Here is a 13,628-nt window from a genome sequence, read left to right as displayed (position 1 = left end):
CGCTGAGTTAACATGGTCTTCAGGAGGGAGACGATACACTGGCAAACATATACACACCTCCTTACACCATGGGCAATGAACTTGGCTGTGGGCAAGGGACTTGCTGAAGCATGTTGCGGGCCGTGTGTTGTACAGGTGCCCAAAAGCCCTTTGGTTAGGCTGCAGAGAACAGTGGAGGGAGGGAGAGGCTGGTGAGTGGGTCACTGTCAACTCCAAGCCCGAATCCACATTTACAGGGCCAGGAACAATGACCCCAAGACCCCTGGAGCTGTGCTCCCCCAGGGACAGCCCCAAAGCCAGTGGCTGAGGTGTGAGCAGGTGCAGAGGGGGCTTATCCAGGCCATAGCACCAGGTTGCTAACAGCCACGAGGAAGCACTGACTAAGCAGGAGCCTTGGAGAAACCAGCTGCAGTTGGGGGGAGGAACAGGTGCATGGACTCCCAGGCTGGGAAGGCTGTGATGGAGGAGGCCCTGTCTTCTGTCGTGAGCCAGAGAGAAAGGTTGAAAAGAGGAGAGAAGGAGTTCTTGAAGTCAGGGACCCAGCGTCGTCTGATTTCATACAGTCCTCTGGAGCTTTTCTGATCCAAATAGGAGGGTGGGCAGCGTCTAACTTTTAGAACATTCCTTCTCCGTTCCCACCAGCATCATCAGGTACTTAGGGAGATATGGCAAGGCAGCATACCTTAGAAGAAGTTGAGGGGAAGGTGAGGGCAGAGCCACCACTTTAGTTGGTTCTACCTGGAGACCTGCCAAGCCACTCAGCTGGGCCAGCAAGATGGTGGGGGATCACTTGGGGGAAGAATGGCTGGCCCACAGAGAGAGTCAATGATTGCAGGGAAGGCCACAGCCGTACTTGTCCTGCATTCAGCCCTGACTAAAGTGTGATGTGGACATGGAGCAGGGTCCGGGAGGGAATGATTCCCAAGGATGGCTCCTCCATCTCCTCCACCCCCACCTCGATGGGGGGATGGGAGGAGCTGAGGGCCTGAGGGACCCAGTGAGGTTAACAGGAGCAAGCTGTATCTTCCTCCGTGGCTCCCTGCAGGTGCCTCAGCCATGGAGCTGTCTTCAGAGCTCAATGTCAGGACCAAGGCGAATAGACAGGAGCCCGCTGTGACCCTCTCTAGCCACCAGGTGTCGCTGGCGGGTCTGCCTTGGAGGCGGAGGCTTCTGGGAGATTTCCAGGTGCCCCTCCTTTTCGCCCCTGTTTCTCATGAATCGTCTTCCGGGGTGGAAGTGGCTGCGGCCTGGGCCCTAATGGGGAACAGACGGCGGGGGCGTAATGCTGCCTGTTGGCCCTCTGCTGTGCATGCTGTGTTCCCCTGGGCCTCAGGCCTCCAGTCGGATAGGGCAACGGGCCTGCAGGAGCCATTTACACGCAACGTGGCCCTGCCTCGGGTGTGACCCCGCTGCTTTCTTGTTGATAGCTAATTCCTGCTTCCTTGAGTCATCGCTTCCCTGGTTGGTGTCCTTCGTCCAACTGCTTCAACGCCCATGGGTGCCAGATGCAGGCCCCACCTCCTTCCCTCTTCCTTCCGGTGGAGTGTCTGGTGCCAGGATTTGGAGCAGCAACTTTGAAAGGAAGAATTCTTGGCTGAGGAGATGCACGGACCCCGACCCTCACCCTGAGCTGGCTGTGTTTCCTCCTGCAGGCCCAAGATGGGATGTGAGCCCCTCGGCGAGCCCCCACCCAGGAGGGACCGGGTCAGGGAGGGAGACGGGTCGGAGGAGCTGGACATGGTGTCCAGATGGCTCCAAGGGCATCCTGCTGCAGAGCTTTTCTCTGCCTCCAAAAGGTGGGAGAAGAGGCGAAGCTGGGGGCAAGAGAGGGGGACAGAGAGATCACACGGGGATAGGGGCACGGGCGCCTGGGTGGTCAGCCTTCGAGTGTGGTCAGGGGAGCCCCGGCTGCGGGGCCAGATGGCCTAGATGACCACGGACTGCAGGAGGCGGAAGCACATCATGAGGTCCAACGGGATGGGCGGCTTCAGGTAGTTCCCGTCCAGCCGCAGGTAGCGCAAGTGTGGCACGTTCTCCAGGTCTGAGGAGAAGTCGTGGAAGGTGACCAGGTTGTTGGGGCAGATCTGGGTCCCGTTGATTTCTAGGGAGAAAGAAGGGAGAGGAGTCAGTAGGAGGCTGCGGCGGGAGGCACAGGAGGGTCAGGAATAGGGTAAGACAGCAAAGGGGGGGGACCTTGTTTTTTTTTTTTTTTTTAAAGAGACAGGAAGATCTTCCCTCCGATGGTTCACTCCCCATGCGGCCAAAACGGCTGGAGCTGAGCCAATCTGAAGCCAGGAGCCTCCTTCAGGTCTCCCATGCGGGTGCAGGGTCCCAAAGCTTTGGGCCATCCTCAACTGCTCTTCACAGGCCACCAGCAGGGAGCTGGATGGGAAGCGGGCCGCCGGGATTAGAACCAGCACCCATATGGGATCCTGGCACGTTCAAGGCGAGGACCTTAACTGCTATGCTATCGTGCCAGGCCCAGGGCCTTGTTCTTTGGACCACACTGACTAGGGACCGGAGGCTATGGTTGACAATGAAGACAGCTGGGTTGTGATTGCACATTGACTCTACAGAGACCCAGAAGGAGGTCCTGAGCTGGGCCTCCTAGGAGAGGGGAGGGGAGAATTCAACAGATAGAGTGCTTGGAGGAAGCCACCTGTTGGGATGGCATTGGGGAGCCAGCATCACAGACTCTACTCAGGAGCAGTAATGGAAAGCGATCTTCTGATCAGTTGGAAGGCCATGCGATGGCCGCATTACGGTGGGCTTTGAGCAGTGGCATGGAGCAGGACTGACTCTGGCACGGATATGGAGATGTGTAGCAGACGTGGTGTTCTGAGGGCTGTTGGACCAGCGTTAGCTCACGGAGAGACGCATGCAACTATAGAGTGGAGGAGCAGTGGGGTGAGGTGAGATCTGCAGCCAGCAGGTCGAGGAGAGGTGCGAGGGGGGAGGAAGACCGGAAGGAACAATGACAGGCAGTGGGAAGGGGTTGGGGAGGACTTCCGGTCCCCAAGCCTGTGATGATACTTCAACGCTGAGGCACTCATGACCTGAGATGCCGTTGTCTACCTGAATTTCTGATTCTCGAAGGTTTTGCCTCCTTTAGCACCTGTGTAAGAAAGGAAGGGGAGGAGTTCTCCCTACACTCCCTTCCTCGTCGTGGGGGTAGTAGAGGAGTCTTGGCATGCGGCCTTGTGATTTGGGGCTGTTGCCTTGCCACTCCGATGCCAGGTTCTGTACCAGTGACCTGGTGATGCTGGGTTTGTGCTGCACATCGGTTTGCAAACTGTGAAGGAGTGTGCAGCTCTGCAGATTCTGCGGCAGTGTGGGCATCACACTGGCCGAACGTCCTCTCTGCCCATGCCATCTGCCTGTGATGCCATGGGTGGGCTGCAGGAGGCTGGGTGTGTGTGCATGGGGCGTGTTCTCTCTGACTTCAACCTCACAGAGCAGCCTGTTCTATGACCAGCTATTTCTTGATGGAGGGCTCCTTTCTGTCCATATTTTCAGCCTACACAGCTTCCTGGGGGCCCCGTGTTCAGCGCATTCCATTTTAATGTGCTACCTGCGGGGTAAAATTAGATAGCTTTTCTATTTTCCCGAGTTTGTTTCTTACAAGCTTTAAAAGATTCCTCCCCCACTTCTTGTTATTATCCCCGATGAGAGAACAGGCCTGTTTGCCTTTCGCTGTGTTTCAAGACTTTGGGGAATGTCAACAACCTGCTTTGTGTCCTCTGGATTGGAAACAAAGGTGAGGGCACCCTCGACATTGTCTCCTTTTACCCCTGATCCCCTTCAGTCTTTAGCAGGTGCATTCCCTATGTGAATGTAGCCTGGCATTGTTCGAGTATCCAATACTGCTCTCTCTCTTTGGTTTCTAAACCTTTGTGCTGATGCTCAGAGTTGACACTTTTTATTGAAGCAAACCTGCAGCTGCCAGCTTCCTCTCTGGGTTGGGGGACCAGCTCCGGGAGCTGTCTGTCTTCCAGGAGAACAAGGAAGCCTGGCTGTGTGTGTGTGTATATATATATATATAAAATTTTTTTTTCTGACTGCCGCCTGGGGTCTCTGCCGCAGATTCCTGCAAGCCAAGGGCTGCATCTGGGGAGACTCCTCCTCTCACAGCTGCGGGCCCGGGACATATCAGGCTGGGCACTGACGTGGCTGTTCTGCTGGTAGGAGAATGTCCAGGAGTCGCCTGGAGGCCAGGGAAGCTGGGGCTGACGAGACAGGGTGTGGATGAGAAAGCAAGCCCACGTGCATTCTGGCTGATGTTCTTCAGTGCTTGCATTTGCCTTGTGCTCCAAGGTATCATCACCATCCTCACATACAGAGGATGACACTCCCCAGAGAGGTCAAAGGTCTTGCCAGAGGGCACGCTTTCTGCCCCAGCCCTCCCTGAGGTTCCTGGGCGAGACCAGAGGCAGTGGGGCCTCCCCGCCTTCCCTCCCTGCCCCGCTCCCTGCCACCCTTGGGCCCTGCCCCCACTCACTCTCGATGCTATTGTTGTTGAGATACAAGTGCTCCAGCCTGTTGTTGATGGCGGGCACGTTGCTGATCTTGTTGTGCGACAGGTGAAGCACCAGCAGGTTGGAAATGTTGAAGGAGTTCTTGGGGAGGCCCCTGTCCGACAGCTTGTTGTAGTTCAGCCGGATGAAGGCCAGGTTGGGGAAGCCCTTGAAGTAGCCATTGGGGATGGCCTCGATGTTGTTGCTGTCCAGGTAGAGCTGGTGGATGGCTGGGGGCACCTTGGGGGGCATCTTGCGCAGGATGTTGTGGGCCAGGTTGAGCTGCATGAGGTTCTTGAGGCCCTGGAAGGTGTCGGGCTTGAAGACGCCATCACTCAGCCTGTTGTGCTGCAGGTCCAAGAGCAGCAGGTTCTCCAGCTTGCTGAAGACGCCCGGCGGGATCCTGGAGATCTGGTTCTGGCTCAGCCGCAGCTGCTCCAGGCTCTGTGGCAGCGCCGCCGGCACCTCCTCCAGCTGGTTCTTCTCCAGGTACAGGAAGGCCAGGCTGGGCAGCTGCTGCAGCACCCTCTGCTCCACCTTGCGGATGCGGTTGTTGTCCAGGTTGACCCACCTCAGGCCCGTGGCATTCCGGAAGGACTCCACGGGGAGCTCGGAGATGAAGTTGTTCTGCAGGTAGAGGTAGTGGATGCGCGGTGGGATGACGGGCACCTTGCGCAGGTTGCGGCTGTCACAGTAGAGGGCAGATGGGAAGTCAGGGGGGCAGTAACACTCCCGGGGACAGTCAGGGAAGACAGAGGGAGGGCCTGGGGGGAGTGGGGGAGGCAGATCTGTGGGCTCGGCTGGCTCATGTGGCTGAGGGAAGCTGGGTGTGGGCGGGGGCCGGGGCCTGCGTCCACGTGCAGGGCCAGGTCTTGCTCGTCTTGTCGACTGGCTTTGGGCCACCGAGGCCAAAATGAGAAGTGGGAGGAGCCAGCAGAGCGGTGACCTCATGGTCCAGGAGGCGCACCTGCAGAGAGGACACAGAGGGAGGGCATTAGCCTGCAGGCCAAGGTTACTGGGTGCCGTGGACTGGGTTCGGGGACCTGTAGCACAGGTGAGGAAGTAGCAACCGCCTCCAGCTCTGGACTGCATGCCCCAGGCCTTTGCCTCACAGTGTGTATGGCCTGGAGCAGGCATGCTGGGCCGCAAGTCGGGCACTGAGGCTCTGGGCAGCAGTCCCTGGCCCTCTCGGGGCCCTCCATGTGCACCACAAGAATATGGTCCCTGTCTGTTCTAGGGATGTTAGGGTACCTGCTCTGCCCAAGGTCGGGTGCTGACTCTGGGAAGGTAAGGCTCAACAGATGTTCCACCCACTCCTGTGCTGACCCTGCCTGCTTGGTCTTTAAAAAAAAAAAAGGGAAAAAAGCTATTTGATATATTGAGGTTTGGTCAAATCATTCATCCAAGAAAATGAAGTTTCACTACTAAAAATGGATTGCAATCTGATGTCAAGTTCAGATGCACTGTTTACATAGACTGGGGACAGGGTCAGGAGGAGAAGTGGCGTGCCAAGCAAGGCCAGTCACCGTGGCTCGGCAGATTCGGCACTGAAGGCAGGGGCAGAGCTGGCCTCTGGGGCAGAGCTTGTGAGGAAGGGACTCACTCAGGCCCCTGCAGTTCCAGCCCTGCTTCCCCACACCCTCTCAGTCCCTGCACTTGGCTCAGAGCATGCTTGTCTTTGCCAGTGTGAGCTGCGCCAAGAATTTCTCCCCAGATGTGGCGGCTCCTGGGAAAATCAACAGACCAGGAAAGGAAAGACATGGGGAAAACACTTTTCTTTCTTCCCCCCGCCACCCCCGGCCTGGTGTTGAGGCTCTCCACATCCTTGGTGGTGGAGCCATGGGGTGGGGAACCAGGAAGAACTTCCTGCTGGGCTGAGAGCTTTTGGAAGAGCAAGCTGGAGGGTGTTTGGGGGCTCCTGTCTTTCTAACCCTGATGACCCCTCAGATAGGGCCATGAGGTCTGAGTTGAACTGGGCCTCAGGCTCACAGACAGGAAGCAGTATCTTCCCAGCATCCTCTCCTGGCGCAGACTCGCCAAAGGTCCAGGCAGGGGGTGCCCTGTCCTTCCGGCTCTGCAGCACCATCATTACTGTGATACCCCCTCTGCACTCTAGCCCAGGTCCCTGTTGGCACATGGCTTCCCCTGGCTTCCATGCCTCTTGCCCATGCCTATAGTAGGCTACCGCTCACCCTGGGGCCTGGCACAGACTGGGCTTCTGCAGGTAGAAGGGCCCCAAGTGTGTCCCCAGCCTGCACCAGGACCCTGTGGTCATAGCCTCCAGGCTAGACCCCGTGCCCTCTTCCACCTCTGTGCCCATGCCCCTCCCCTCTCTGACCCTGGTGCTGGCCTCCTACTGGCTGTGGTCCCAGGAGGCCAGCAGGAGGCCTAGCTGGCAGCCGAGTCCTGCCAGGATGCTTGGGAGAAATCGAGGGCAGAGCTGAGCCCTGGGTCCCACAGCTCATGCAAGTGCACCCTTAACCCCAGGCTGCAGACTCGCCCACAAGCCTCTCCCAGTCTGTACATGCATGCACTCACATTCACACATCACCTACAGGCTGCTGAGTCCTCCTTAGGACCCTGAGTGTGGGAGGGAGATAGAGTCCCGCACCTGTGCTGTCTTGCCACCCCCATCTAAGGTAGGTGGTCTCTCTTCCCAGACAGGCTTCACCAAGGGGGTCCAGGGGCCACTGCTCAGGTCCTGCCGTCTCAAAGGACACTGCAGTTAGATTTGGCTTCATCTCCAGGACACACTGGAAGGACTGCACCATGAGCACATTCGTGGCATAGCTTGAGCAGGAATCTTGCTACAGACCCCACATCACTTGTCATTGGTGAACTGTGAGTCCTGTCTTTGAAAGCAGTGCTTACATGTTACATGTAGGTTGCTTTATAAACACACTTTGAAACCCTCAGTTTGGGACACAGGTTAGGATGCCTCTCAGGATGTCCACATCCCATATGTGATTGTCGGGTTCCTGCTAATAGGCGCCCTAGGAGGCAACAGGTGATAGCTCCAGGGCCATCTCGGCACCCACACAGGAGGTTCAGATTAACTTCTTTTTTTTTTTTTTTTTTTTTTTTTTTCAGATAGAGAGGAAGATCTCCCATCTGTTGATTCACTCCCCAAGTGGCCATAATAGCCAGAGCTGAGCCGATCCGAAGCCAGGAGCCAGGAACCTCTTCTGGGTCTCCCACACGAGTACAGGGTCCCAAGGCTTTAGGTCATCCTTGACTGCTTTTCCAGGCCACAAGTAGGGAGCTGAATGAGAAGCAGGGCTGCTGGGATTAGAACCGGTGCCCATATGGAATCCGGGTGTGTGCAACGTGAGGACTAGCTGCTGGGCTACCATGCCAGGCCCTCAGATTAACTTCTCAGTTCCTGGCTTTGGCCTGGCCCAGCCCTGGCTGTGGTAGGCATTTGGGGAATGTACCAGTGGGGTAGGAGATCTCTCTCTGTCTTTACCTTGCAGATAAATAATTTTTAAAGTCTTAAATTGTGCTCCGATTTTCTCTCAAATTCTTTGTTTTCTAATCATCCAACCCTGGAAGCAGGGCCTGACTCACCCTGGGTGGGGGAAGCTGCCATGGGGGTGCTCCCAGTTCTGACAGGGGTCTCACTCTTTCCCAAAGTGGTCTGTGTTCTACTGAAAGCCTCTACCAGCCCCTGGACTCCAAGTCAAGCCAGTAAGGCCTTCCCATAGCGCTTCCCACAGGAGCCTGCTGGAGGTGGGTGGCCCTGGGCCTCCGATGGCTGGGGTGACAGGAGCAGACAGCCAGTCACAGCTCCACCTGGCTGGCTGGCAGGCAGCCCAGCACCCTTCTCAGGCATTGCAGACCCAGGCCTTCTTGGTCCGCATGCCCTGTGCCCTCCGGAACCTTCCCTCTCAGCCTTCTGACCCTTCTACATTTCCGAGCGCCTCCCGGAGCCAGTAGACCAGCCCGGCTCCCTAGGAAGTGCTCCCCTGGGAGCAGGGCATGCTCCTCCCCTGCCCTGACCCAACCCCGTATGTGGGCTCTAAGAAGGAAATGGCCTCAGTTTCTGAGCTTTGCTCAGGGCCACGCCCCATCCTGCTGGAGCTTGGCTGCCTGGGTTGGAGAAGGGCAGGGAGGGACCAGACTCAGACAGCACAGCCTGCTCTCTGGCCAGGCTCCCTGAAGTCCTGGGTCTCTGACCCCAGCATCAGGGCTACACACTGGAGACACTGGACTCCACTTTCCAAAGTCACATGCTTTGCCCTCCTGGCTTCCAGAACCTTCTATCAGAAGCTGTGCTTCCTTAGGCTGGGTCAGATGTCTATGTTACAACAATGTTTTTCTTATGCCTTGAAATGCATGCTGCCCACTCCCCTGCCGTCTACCGGGCTCTGCCCACTTGGCTCACCTGCGGCCCTGAGATGCCCACTGGCTCTCAGCAAGCTGCTGCTGGGGGTGGGGTGGGGAGAGGCAGTTGTTTGCCCAACTCCAATTCACTCACTATGTTTAAGAACATTTCCTAAGAGAGCTTTAAAACCCAGACTTCAGTTCCAACTATGGTAAGTTCTGGGCTTGAGTCCCAGTCCCGGTTCTCCACCCCATGCTCCAGGTCTTGGGCTCCTGTCTGTGAGAATCTGAAGGCTTGTTAGAGAACACAGATCTCAGCAGAGAAGGGTCCTTTCTCGGGAAATCATCGGATTCCCAGGAGGTTCCTGGATTCCTAAAGGGCCATGGCCCTCCTCTCTGCCCTGCTCTTCCCTTCAGAGCTGGGACCTGGAATGGGTCGAGGTTTCGGCTTCAGGCAGGGCTGGGGTGAAGTCCAGATGGGTTTGTCAAGTCATTAGGAGAGGGCTTCATGTGGAGCATCACAACTCCTCCCTTGCATGTGCTGGGCTTCTCCAATCTAGTTGTCTGGTTGGTCACCCTCTAAAGACTCCATGGTTTAACCCAGACTGCTGCCTTGCCCCAGAGTCACACCCACAATATCCGAGTGCTCTCTCTTCCCTTCTTTTCGTTCTAAGGTCCACTCTGCTCCTGTAGCCCTGACGGTAGGTGGGAGCAGGCAGAGACAAGTGGCTCTGTCCATCTGTTAGCAGGGGAGCTGGTCAGGCCCACCCTGGCTGCTCAGGACCCTTCCTAAGGTTCCCTTAGGGCCCGTGTGGTACTGGAGTAGCTAAGGGGATGGGATGGGGCTTGATGAACTCAATATACCTGAGGGAGGGGGAGACAGCATAAGGGGGAGACCACCATGGGCCATGCAGAGTGCACAGCGGTGCTCACAGCCCGGAGTTGGGCATTCATGGCCCTCCCATCCTGCCCTGAGATGCAACTGAGCTCTGTGCCTCAGTTTGCTCATCTGTGTGACGAGGAGAGCTTAGTCTTTTCTGTGTCTAGCTCCTACTCCAAAGCAGGTGTAACCAACGACTCTCAGATGTGCTGCTGATCAGCCAATGACAAAAATAAGCATCACCCCGACCAGCTGCCTCACCGGTGTCCCGGTGTCCCCCACGAGGCAAGTGTAACTTTGTAGCTGGCCACAGGGAGCTAAACTGTGTACACGACTGCCCAGCCCCTCCAAACCCTGAGGACGGCTGGATGAAGCTGGGACTGGCGACAGGTCTGAGTCTAACCCTGCAGTTCCTGAACTGGTAACAGAAGCTCCTTGGAACTGTTGTGGGGGGAACTTTCCTTCTAGAAATGTTCCCCTGTGAGCTGGCTGCCTGGGGCTGTGACGCAGGGGGAAGGGACATCACAGAATATCTTCCCTGGCCTCTCAGCTGCTTGGTCTTACTCCCAATAAAGGGGTCGACCCACTTGGAGCTCCTTTCCCAGGCAGTGCACAGCCCTCCTGCTTGGCCAACATGGCCAAAGGCATGGCCAAAACCCCTCTCAAGCTGCCCTGGGTGCTAAAACAGGGAGGAAACAGGCATCTGTACTTACAGCAAGCCTGGTCCTCCACAACCCTGAGACAAATTCGGGCCAGGCACTCTGGCCTCACTCACACCCTGCCACCTTGCATGGTCTCTCTACTGCTGGCAAGAGCTGGGGAGATGGCGAGGGTCCCTTCTTCCCTCCCCCCTACTGCTTAAGGAACCACTGTCTTCATTTATTTTTCCTCTTTCTCTTCCCTACCAGGAGCCCCTGGCCAACGATATGGCTGGGGTAATTTCTGAATGACTCTTAAGAGCACGTCTTCTTCTGATTGCCTGCAAGAGGAAAATGAAATGTGTTGCTCTCCCTCTCCCCAGCCCCCAGCTGGGGGTCGGGACCTCCACAGTCTGGCAGCTGGGCTGCTTGCTGAGGGGTTGGGGCCAGTGAGGGAGCCAGACAGGGCTGCTGAGAAGACACTGTAGTGTTCGGAAGCTGCCTGGCCTCCCTGCTCCCCAGTGAAGCTTAACAGCACCAAGTTCTTGCAGCCCCTGCCCCTGGCACACTCTCCCTGCTCGGCCTGAACTAGGATGCAAGATCTCCTCCTGGCTCTTGCATCGCAGGGAAAGACGCACTTTCTCTTTCCTTCTACAGCTGGGAAAGTACATGAGAGGGTGAGAGACAAGACACAGGCAAAGTGTGTGTGTGTGTGTGTGTGTGTGTGAGAGAGAGAGAGAGAGAGAGAACATGCGACCAACCACACAGGAAAGGTGCCGAGAGCTGGGCCCAGTGTCTGGTTTCTATGGAAACACCTGGTGTGCAGGAATTCTGCATGTCATCCTGTTTGTGCTACAACACGCATCTGTCCCAAGGAGAAAGTTTAACTTGTATAGCAAACACATAGAGAGGAGCTGAAGGAAGAGAGGACAGGTAGAGGGGGCAGAGGAGGTGCAAGGAAGGCTGCAGAGCCAGGGGTGGAAGGCAGGGAGGAGGGAGAGGACAGAGCTGCCTGGGCAGCCAGGCTGGACACAGTGGGAGTACTTGCTGGGGGAGGGAGTCTTCCCTCTGTGCCTGAGCTTACCTGTACACTCCTGCTTCTCTCTGCGCAGGGCTTGGGTCTCCTCTCCCTCCCCCACCCTTCGGTGGAGCTGGGGCAACCGCGAGCCAGCTGGAAGTGCTGATCTCCCAGTGGTGTGTGCGTGCAAGTGTGTGCCTGATCCTAATGGGGTGGGGAGGTTAGGTTAGGGGGAGGGAGGGGCAGGCCTGAGAGAGGGAGGGGCAGGAGGGAGGGAGAGAAGGAGGGGAGGGAGCTTGGGAAAGGAGGAATGACAACAATATGGTCTTTATTTGGCAGCCAACAAGCCTGAAGTCTCCATCCACACACCGTGCCCACTAACGGGGCTCGCTTTTTAATAACATTTCCTTCTGCCGCGGCCGATTCTGAAGGGGATTGTTCAACTCATGTTTGGAAAACAAGCCAAATTAGTGGAGGAAAGGCCTGAAGGGCCAGGCCATGGGCAGCCGAGCTGGACCGCAGCAATCTGCTCATGCCTTCTTAATGGTCTCCAGGGTCCTGGTGCCCATTGCTGCCCACTGCACCCTGGTGCCGAATCCCCAACCTGATGATGGGGTTTGGGAGGCTTTCCTTGAGCAGGGACAGGTCCTGCTCTAAGTCACTGTCCCCAGCTGGTCCCTTACGGAGTGGAGTCTCACCATGCCCCCCCCCCACTCCTGAGCTGGCAGGGAGATAACTTCAGTTCTGAGGATCAGAGAGGGAGAAGTCAGGCCTGGGGTCACACAGCAAAGTGAAGACAGAATGGAGGCTCCGTGTTAACCCATCATCCTCAGCTGGTGTGGACCGTGTTGCCATCATTCTGTTTCTTCATGTCATATACTGGTGAAGCCCAGGGACTGTGTGGTCAGCAGAAGGTGCTGTCATCATCCCAGGAGGCCTGTTCAGGCAGCCTGGTGGCCTCTAGCAATGTCCCCTATGGGAAGCCATGGCACCTTTGCAGTTCGGCAGCAGCAGCCTCTCGGAGTGTCCTGCCCTCCTGGTGGTCTCCCTAGACAATACATAGAAAATGACTTCCCTCCCTGACCTGTCCCAACTCACAACAGAGCAAGGGACCGTAGCATTGGGGCCAGCAGCCTGCTCTGCAGCTGTGTATCCCAGCAAAGTCACGTGACACAGAACCTTCCTTCATCCAATGGGGATGACTCCCTCCCAGAGCCAGGAAATTGCACGGTGTAATGAATTGTGAAGCACATCCTCACTTGGGGGCATTTGGGGCTTAGGAAAGGGACGTGGCCTACAGAAAGGAGAAGGAAAAGGAAAACCCTTACCCTTAACAGCCCTGCCATCACCCCGAGCCAGGTTTATTAACCCTGGGTGTTCCAGGCCACAGTGCACACCCTACTCTGCAGGCTGAGAACATCTGGCCGTGGAGTAGCTTGTTCTTGCTGCTCAGGGCTGTGGCAGGTGAATAAGGAAGGTGAGTGTGGTCCAGTGAGGGGCAAGGGATGTATAGGATCCGCTCAAATCTAAGTCTGTTTCTGGGGTGTGGATGATGACACCTTCCCAGCCCTTCCCAGGTCAGTGTGGCTCCGTTCCTCCTCTCGTCTCCTCCAGCCCTGCTACCCATTGGGGACCAGAGTGGATGAGAGGGGGGCAGCAGGATGTGTGGGAAGGCTGAGGGCAGAATTTGCTGCTCTGAGGCCTCTGTACCTGCCATGGCTCAAAAGCCTAATATGTTCATTTGAAACACATTCTTTGTATTGTTCTAAAAATTTTTTTAAAAATATTTTTTAAAGCTTATTTATTCAAAATGCAGAGCAGCAGCAAGAGAGAGAAATGGATTGACCATCTATGGGTTCTCTCCCCAAATGACTGTGATGGCCAGGACTGGGCCAAGCCAAAGCCAGGAGTCAGGAAACTCATGTGCGTCTCCCTCATGGGTGGAAGGGTCCAAGTACTTGGACCATCTTGTGTCTTCTCAGACACATCAGTGGAAGCTCAATTAGAAGTGGAGCAGCTAGGACTCCAACTGGCATATGTATATGGGATGCAGATGGCACCATCAGGTCTTTAACTTGCTCTCCCACAATACTAATCCTCCTCTAATGTTTTTATGATGGGAGATTTTAAACTTCAACTTACTACCTGACTTGTGGCTTTCATAGCTACAGTCTCGTTTCTTCTTATCCCCACTCTCACAGCCTGGCCACTGTATCTGGAAGCCTTCTGCTCTCTTCTTCAAAGATTTATTTAAT

At 56.1% G+C, this 13,628-nt stretch overlaps 1 protein-coding gene across 1 annotated transcript; it reads right to left on the bottom strand.

The window, feature by feature from the left end:
* Positions 1–751: 751 nt before the first annotated feature.
* PRELP (proline and arginine rich end leucine rich repeat protein) lies at positions 752–11,568 on the bottom strand. The gene is made up of 3 exons (XM_004578743.2): positions 11,440–11,568; positions 4,499–5,481; positions 752–2,101 (listed from the first exon to the last, which is right to left on the bottom strand). The coding sequence occupies exons 2-3, from the start codon at positions 5,463–5,465 to the stop codon at positions 1,926–1,928; spliced, it is 1,143 nt and encodes a 380-aa protein (XP_004578800.1). The 5' UTR covers positions 5,466–5,481; positions 11,440–11,568; the 3' UTR covers positions 752–1,925.
* Positions 11,569–13,628: the final 2,060 nt, after the last annotated feature.

This window comes from Ochotona princeps, chromosome 10 (assembly GCF_030435755.1).
Source record: "Ochotona princeps isolate mOchPri1 chromosome 10, mOchPri1.hap1, whole genome shotgun sequence".
NCBI classification, from domain to species: Eukaryota; Metazoa; Chordata; class Mammalia; order Lagomorpha; family Ochotonidae; genus Ochotona; species Ochotona princeps.
This window is presented reverse-complemented; position numbering and strand designations above follow the sequence as displayed.